Genomic DNA, 8,639 nt, shown 5'->3' with positions numbered 1-8,639 from the left:
ATGTGTATTCTTCCTTCATATAGAGCGCCACGCCCCCACCTCTCTTTCCTATCCTGTCCCTCCTGTACAGCCTATAGCCCTTGACATTGACCGCCCAATCATGCGTTTCATCCCACCACGTTTCCGTAATCCCCACTATGTCCGGGCTGGTGTCAGCCCGCAGGAGGGTGAGTTCCTCTTGCTTGTTGCCCATACTATGAGCATTTGTGTAGAGGCATTTGAGGCCTCCTGTGGGTGTGGTCAAATGACTAATGTGCATTTGATTTGATTTGCTTAAATGTAGCAATATGAAGAATGGTTGGGGTTTTTTTTTTTTCCCCCAGTGTCTTAAATTACAACTTCTGGTTTTAGGTATGGGAATGGATGGCCCAGGATTTGGAGGAATGAACAGAATGGGAGGAGGTACGTGTGGTGGTGATTTCTTTTTATGTTGACTACTAAAATATTGTATAGAAAACACTTTTCCTTATTATATAGGGTTCATTGGATTTGGAATGGAAGGCATGACTAACATGGGTGGATTTGGTGTCAGCAGAATGGGAGGTAGGTGAGCACTTTTTTATCTCTGTTACTACCCTCTTAATTACTATCTTTTGTACTAAAACCCTTTTCTTTGCATAGGAATGGGTAATGTTGATGACTTCAGAGGAAATATGGGCAGTGGAATGAGTGGAGCAATAGGAACTGGTATGGGAGGCATGGCAACTGGCATGGGAGGCAAGTTTAATGAATTAGTGCTTTAAATTCAATTTTCTTAACGAGCAGTTGCAGAAAAAGTATTTTATGCACATCTTCTGTTGAATACATAGTGCGATTTGCTCTTTTGCAACTTTTGCTTATGTTCTCTTTAGAAATGTTCCGTGGTGGAATGGGAGGAAATATGGAAAGAGATTTTGGTCGCAGTGATATGGCCCTGAACCGTGGCTTTGGAGATTCTTTTGGAAGAATGGGTATGATAACGGTCAAACCTAAAATTTCATGGTGGATCACAGTCTCCTATAAGTATTTAACACTTTCCAGAGAAGGAAGAAGTAAACTGGGCTGCCCCTTATTTTCAACCAGGGTTTATCTAGTCTATCAAAAAAAAATACAAAAATAGGCTACCCTGAGGATAAGTCTTAGGTCTTTTTACATACAGTGAGGGCTTTTTGCCCCTATACAAAGATGGAATTGTGTAAGTGGCATATAGATATAGATAGCCCTTTTTATGTTTTTGCAAAAAAAGGGAATAACTAAATTATTTGAGTTAATGCAACTAATAACTTATTCAGTATTTGAATGATTTATGAAATCTATGGTCCTCTTCTACAAACAAACCCTTTACCAGTGATACAGATATTTGTCTTATGAATTTCTGTGGACCCATTTCACTAATGCACACTTGGTAGGAGGCATTAAAGATGAACAGCAAGTTTTAGTGCCCCCTTGCTATTGAACAGACCCAGTCTGCTTCCTGTCTTTCTTGATGCAGACATGCTCAAAAGATTTCATTTAACCTTTTTCAGCATGGGCTGTCTTGTGTTGTTCAGGGATGTTTGGCTTTTTCAGTGAAAAAGGTTGCTGCTCTTCCAGCTTTCCTTTGAGACAACAGCTTCCTACAGAAGTAGAACCTGGGATGACCATGCAGGTTGTGGAGATTAGCTAACTGCTGCCATCCTGCTGGGGTAGACCTGTTAAAGTGAAGCCTCCTTCAGTAAAAATCAAAGAATAATTTGTGGTTGAGTGACCAGACTCCTTCTATGGAGGCCTCATTGGAAGAAGCACAGGCTGGCTTATACTTACCACTTAAAATGTTAAGATATATAGATATATATATATTTTTTAAATAAAGCAGTGCATATACTAGCCTTCTCTTTCTTCTGAAGGCAACCCAAGCATAATTTACAAGGCTCAATTGTTTACCACACTTGAATGAGAAAAAACTGTCTGAATTATTAGTTTCCCTGCCTTGATCATGGGATGATTCAGTTCCCTCCGTTTGTGCAGAAATGTAAAAAGAGTTTTATCTTGCAATCTGGTTAATTTGATTATTTTGAGTGGATATTAGAGCCTCTGGTGCCTTTACTCTAAGGTGCTCCTTTTTGGTCTTTCTCTTGCTGCATCCTGGATTTAAAATGACTGAACAGATCCTTAAAAGTGAGGGAAATGAAAATGCAAACCCCTTCTAGGTTGAGGGTGGTTGCTGTAAATCGAGCATTTGAGTGGTGAGGGGCATGGTATAGGAACCTAGAGGCAGGGATTTTTTTCCTTTCTTGGTTTTTTCAGGTGCCTACTCTCATGTTCCTGTTTTTTTGTTTTTAATGGATTCTTCATGTTGGCCATAGGAGTGTGTGGCCGGGTCCCAGTTCACAAAGGAAGTTCCTCTGCTTAAGCAAAAGAAAACTTTGTTCTTTTGGGAGAGAAACTCAAAGCAAAGAGGGGTACCTCTTCCACACAAGTAAACCTAGACTTGAGGTTGCATGAACATAATTCCTTTCTACTCAACTAGTAGAAACTTACCTAGTAAGGCAGTACTGACATGTCATTCCTGAAGAATCTAGCGTACTTGGATTTCACTCTTGAAACACCACTTTGACATGTGCTGTAATTGCCTAAATAGTATCTATAAAGCTTGCATTTTGCTTTCTGTGATCATGGCCTTTAAACACCACGTGGAGCAGGAATATGATATTAGCAGTGTTGCCTCTTTGACAGGGCCAGTGTACTACCATATTATGGCTGTATTCCATTTTGTACTTAAATTGGGAGGTGGGGGGTAGAGAGAGGGGAGTGTGTCAGTTTCAAAATTGCATAACCGTTTGAGTAAAGCTTGAATTTTTAAAGAGTTTCAACAAAAGTGTCATAGTCTTTTTAGGTTAAAAAGTGTCCCTTGGGTTCTAAAATGTGTTGTGTTGTTTTTTGCCCTCTAGCTTAAAAGTTACAATTTATAGAAAAATCAAACTTGTACTTTGTAGAAACCTCTAACTGTACAAAAGAAGCTATTAGGGATTTATGTCTTAACTGATTTATACCACTCTAGGCAAGGAAGACCCTAGTGTATTCCTGTCTGAAAATCTATACTGATACTACCTTAATTAAGGAAAATGGGCCAGGGATGTATATCTGTGTGCATTTTAAAGGCAGTTTTCACCCAAGAGTCTGTATTGCCTGTGTCAAGAGGTGTTTGCTTGCTATACAGGACTCTTTTTCTGATTTGGTTGCAGCATCAAGGACATTTTAATGGAAATTATGACTGACCCATATTGAGGTCTGTTGGACTACCTACCTTGGCAACTGACTTGCTCAGAAATTTTGGTATTGAAGGTTTTAGTCGGAATGAAGGGGTCTTTGAATTGGGATTGATCATTAATAAGACGCTCTTTGCAGAAAATTACTTATTTGTGGAGGCTGGTATTCCCTTCAAAAATCTGGATGACTAATTTGATTGTCCAGTTAGTATAATCAAGCTCAGATTTTGATTTTACTGTACCATGATGACATTTAGTACAATTGGTTTGAAACCTCTTCTTGGCAAAAAGTGTTTTATATCAGCCCAAGTGTGAGGAGGCTTCCTCCTGCCCCCTGCAGTACATTGAACAGAATGTGTTGGCCTAATGGAAACTTGGGTTTTTTGGTTATTGGGATGATGTGCAATTGTGGGAGGCCGAGTTGGGATCCTATCACAATTTAAATGGAAACGTATAATGTGAGATTCTCCAGCAGGTACTGTAGACTAGAAATGCTTTTTAGTTCTTTAGCATCCTTTCCTGTATGCTCCTGTGTAATCTCCCACTTGTTCTTATTGTTAGCTCACAAGTGAGGCAGCTGCAAGAGCATGCATAATAGTTATCAAGGTGGTAGTTTGTGGACATGGTTTTTAAATGGATGAAGTTTTAATGTTTGCTGGCTCTTCAGGGACCCTGGCTTTGTCAGTTCAGTGCATCTGAGCTTTTCTTACCCTGGCTTTCAGACCATGGTTTTTAAAGGAACTAGGGTGGCTTGCAGACGTTAAAAACAAAAAACAACAACAAAACAAAACAACCTCCCTACGCTTTAAACTTGGAGTGCTCCTCTGATTTGAATCAGCTATTAGATAAAAGTACCAAAAAGCCATGCTGAAGCACATGAGCTATACAGATGCTGTGGAGCTGGGCTGAGCTAATACTCTGCCTCTTCCAGTAAAGTGTGTTTTCTCTTTTTCACATCTGTCAGCAACCTAGGCTTATTGGAAGAGAGTTAAGTCTTGTTTCTTCCTCAGACCAAAAGGCACTTTAGTTGCTTATTACACAATCTGGACAGTGTTCGCTCTTTTATGAAGGATGAAATATAGTGCTGCACAGTCCTCTGTATTCCAGCCATTCTGTAGTTTACATCTACTTTCCTTTCCCAAGGTTTTTTGGATTTTCATTAAAGTGGTGCATATTTTCATCTCCTTAGCATTGCACCTGCAGACTTGCTTGCAGTAGATTTACACAGTCCTGCCATGAAACTTTTAATTTGGGATTTTAGGCTAGGGACAGACATTCAGAAAGCCTGAGCCTGAATTGATTCAATCTTTGCAGGTTAGTTTAACCTGGTTAGCCTAAATTAGTTTTGTAACCAGATGGACATCTCAGAAATGCAGCCACATGCCTCCGGTGGTTCAGTCTAGAAACTGGGGGGTGCTAGAGCAGCCCTCCCTTTCTTTGACAGCATGGAGCTGAAGGGGGTGTGGCCAGGCTCCAGCAGGGAATTGATAACAGTGTTTATCACCCAATTAAGAAAACAACAGAGGGACATTACCAGCTACTTGTTAATTCAGCACAGAAAGTACCTAGTAGGCCTGTGTGAAGCAGCAAGTATTCAATTGGGATTTGGCCAATTTGAGGGACAGTGCATTCAAATCATTGTCCCAATTTGATTTGCCCAATTCCTGATTTCAGAGATTTGGCTGCCAAATCAGGTACTGAAGCTTTGGATAGCCCTAAGGGTTAGGGAGACATTCCCAGGTGGTGGGGGGAGGGGTGCTGTTCCTGGGGCTGCACTGTGCTGTGCCTGTCCCCACGTACCCCAGCTCCTGGGCTGTGTTATGCCGTGATGCAGGCAGCCGCAGCAGGGGCTGGGGGGAGTGGCAGCAAGTGGAGCCCCTGGCAGCACAGGACGTGGCGCAGCTTATCTGCGCTCACCCTAGCCCCTGCTGCGGTGGCCCCAGGAGCGACTGCCACCAGCTGCAATGGGAACTGTCAGCAGGGTGGGAGGGGGAAAGACGCGCCTCTTTCTGCTCTACGACCCCTGGGATGGCTGTGGGGACATGGGGCTTTTCCCAGAGGGCATGTGCCCTGGGATCTGCATGTGGGATGACAGCAGGCTGCCAGGCTGACTCTCTTCCTGGTGCTCAGCACACTTGCTGTGAGTGCTGGGAACACTCAGTGCCGCCACCAGCCTCAGCCTGCAATGGCAGCTTGCTGTCATCCTTGGGGAGTGGAGCAGCAAGAGGCACACCTCCTTCTCCTTCCCCCCCCAACAGTTCCCTTTTGCAGCTGGTGCTGGTTGCTCTGGGGGGCACTGCAGTGGGGGGCTAGGGTGAGTGGACAACTGAGTTGCACCCTGCGACACCTGGGGCTTTGCTTGCTGCTCACCCTGAGTGCCAGGAAGAATCAGCCTGATGCTGCTGTCAGCCCCAGCCTGCAGTGGCAGCCTGCTGTCATCCCATGTGCAGCTCTGGGGGCACGCGTTCCCGGGAAGAGACCAGTACAGCTCCGCAGCCCTCCCTGGGGGGCATGGATCACCAAGAAGTACACCCTGCCCCCCTTTTTCCCCCTTTCTTTTGCCTCTTCCACCCCCTGCCCCCCGTAGTTTCCATTGCTGCTGGTGTTGGCTGCTCCTGGGGCTGCTGCAGCAGGGGCTGGGGGAGTGGCAGCAAGCAGAGCCTTATCCCTGTTTATAATACAACAAATTGGATTTACTTTATGCAAAGGAAACTTGTATAGTTTATGGCCGATTTTGGAGATTCTCCAGATCACTTTGGAGGCTTCCAATTCAATTTGGACTTCTTAATGGGTCTCCTGATTTTTGATTTGGAGATTTGGTGTAGTAGACCAAATATTGGCAGTGGCTAATACACAGACACCTCTCCACAAGGCAGAGGGGCGAGGTGAATTCCTGCTTAGCAGGGATTGGTGAAGGAAAGCAGACAGGCTCTGGAGCTGCAGGCAGGGAGCAGAGGGGAGGGACCAGTCCTGCTGTGGAGCAGAGAGCCCCACCCAGCCCAGACAGCACGCCAGGATGCTGAGGGTGTCTGATTTATCTTTAAACCAGCAAGGGGTCTGGGACAGACATTGCATAAACTGATTTGAGCCAAATCAGTTAAGTCTGATACTTCATTCAACCAGGTTTATCTCAAACTGGTTTCAGCTGTTTTCAAACTGGTTTATGTGCACTGAACATGTGTTCTGTTACAAGTTTAATTAAACCAGTTTCTGGTCACTTAAACTGCTTTATGTGTAATGTATGTCCCTAGCCTTAAGATCTCCTTCTACCTTCTGACTCATTGTGTTGAATCTCATATAAATTCAGGAGAGTAAAAGGAGTTACATTCCTGCTCTTGCACTGGTTCGTTCAGTGGGAATGAGGGAGCTAAGGTTAGAAACAGATGTAGCCTCTATGCCGCCATAATTTTTATGGTGGCACAAAGTGAAAGCAAATGTATATCCATGCTTTTTTGTTGTGCCATGTTTGTGACTAAAGGTAATAGTAAATTGTGCTGCTTTCAGTGGACCTCTGTATTTGTTTGATGGCAAGATTGCTCTGGCAGTTTGGAGCTGTGTGCCCTCTTGTCTCCCTGGGCAGGCACTCCCTGGGAATGCTTGCACAGATTTGAGCCCCTCAGTCCTGGGGAGTAGTTGCCTGGCTCTCCCTGGTTCCAGGCACACCCTTGGCAATATCTGGGGCATGTCTCTAGAAGCGGGAAAAGTCAGGATGCTCTGCTTCTAGTAACTTGCCTTGGAGATTGCTGGAGGTATACCTCTGCAAGTTGGGGAACCCCAACTTTCCCTGCCTCCAGAGACTGTCCCCAGAGATCCTGGGGATATTTCTCTAGAAGCAAGGAAAGCTGGAGTGATGGGCCCCAGCCCCGGTTTGTATACCACACCAGAGTGTCCTGGGTTTCTGTACTTCCAGAGTTGTGCCTTTGGATTCCCTGCTTGCAGAGTGGCTTCCTCAGCAACCTCTGGAAACCCAAGATATTGCTGGAGGTTCATCTCTGGGAGAGGGGAATATGTCACCTGTTGTCCTGCAAGATCACATCACCTGTACTATGTGTTTTGCCCAGTGAAGTGGGTCAGCTATCCCAGGATGTATCTTGGCACAATAGGTGATTTGTCTGTCTGTTTCTAACCAAAGAGATTTTTCAAACTTTTTCAATGAGCTGGTTCTTTTGTCTTATTTTAGTACTTTTGAGATCATTTTAGTAGACTACTTGTTTAGTTCCATGTAGCTTACTCTATTGGTGATGTATCTGTGGGGAAAAGTAATTCCTTACCTGAGAGAGAAGCTTTAGAAAGCATCTTAAAGCCTAAAGGAGAAGAAAAGGGGCATAGCTAAATACCCAGGAGGAAAAAGTATGAATACGTTTTGTTAGATGCCTCCCACTCAGCATGATAAAATGCCGCATACTTAGTTTGTACAAGTGAAATTAGTCCACGGAAAAGAATGACCAGGTAAGAGTGTGTGTGTGTGGTTAATGTTAACTAGTGTAGTTGCTAATACTGTGTGGCTCTGTCTTTACAGCTGTAGTCTTAGCATCTATCACTTTTGATTTTTTTTTTTTTTTCTGTCCTTGTTTAGGTGGTGCAATGGTTGGTGGTTTTGCAGGAGGAATGGGAACTCCTAGCATGGGCCCAGTAGGATCTGGAATGAGTAGGTTGATTGGTTTTAAAAGAATGTAAATGATCAATGTATAGATGTAGCAGAAGATTTGTGAAAGTAATTTAACTTGTTCTAGTGCAATGCTGTATCAGTGGTAGGAAAACATTGATGGAATGGTTCCAGGTTTTGTGACCTAACTTTCATTTTTCTTGGAGCTCTCTTGCTAGCGGTGATTTCTTTTATAAGTAATATTTAAGTTTTTCCTCACTTATTGCATTCTCTCTTAACATTTAGTGTTGGAATTAGTGCTTTCTTAAATACTTTAAATATCTGTGGTAGAACAAACTGTGTTCTAAGTAAGTCTTTTTCAGAAGAAAGGTGTAGGGAGTGGTATTTGTATGGACAGTTGCAAAACAGAACTCTGGTATTTCTGTAACATTTCATAGCCATAAATTAAACTAGAAATGAATGGTATGGAATTTCAGAGAGCTGAAATTTTGCTTTATCTTTTTTGTGTGAAGGCAAAAATCATATGCAAGAGACTTAACTATTCCAGCCAGGATAATGAAAGACCATTGATGTTTTGATGGTGGATATCTTTGGTGGCACATTTGTTTTCCTGATCCCTTGTGCTTACCAAAGGGAAACCTCTGAGTTATTAATGTCCTGCAACTTTTGAAATGAAATTTGTATAGATTATTTATATTTTAATGTATAAGTATGTAAATAATAATTATTATAATGTTTTGGTATTTTTAATAGGGTGCTAGTAGGTTCATATATTATTATTTCTGGCACTTGACCCCCCCCCCTCC

At 43.0% G+C, this 8,639-nt stretch overlaps 1 protein-coding gene across 7 annotated transcripts in view; it reads left to right on the top strand.

Moving 5' to 3' along the window:
* Window positions 1-8,639, top strand: part of MYEF2 (myelin expression factor 2) — a 23,923-nt gene that overhangs the window by 11,859 nt on the left and 3,425 nt on the right. Inside the window, exons 11-15 of one of the 7 annotated variants that reach the window (XM_019533606.1) lie at window positions 352-402; window positions 502-543; window positions 622-717; window positions 852-950; window positions 7,804-7,875. In XM_019533606.1, coding sequence (XP_019389151.1) covers window positions 352-402; window positions 502-543; window positions 622-717; window positions 852-950; window positions 7,804-7,875 — 360 coding nt within the window. Of the gene's footprint in view, window positions 1-351; window positions 403-477; window positions 544-621; window positions 718-851; window positions 951-7,803; window positions 7,876-8,639 lie in introns of all 7 variants that reach the window. The other 6 variants (XM_019533605.1, XM_019533610.1, XM_019533609.1 and 3 more) reach the window with 6 other exon arrangements.

This window comes from Crocodylus porosus, unplaced genomic scaffold (genome assembly GCF_001723895.1).
Source record: "Crocodylus porosus isolate Cpor-Errol unplaced genomic scaffold, CroPor_comp1, whole genome shotgun sequence".
Taxonomy (NCBI): domain Eukaryota; kingdom Metazoa; phylum Chordata; order Crocodylia; family Crocodylidae; genus Crocodylus; species Crocodylus porosus.
This window is presented reverse-complemented; position numbering and strand designations above follow the sequence as displayed.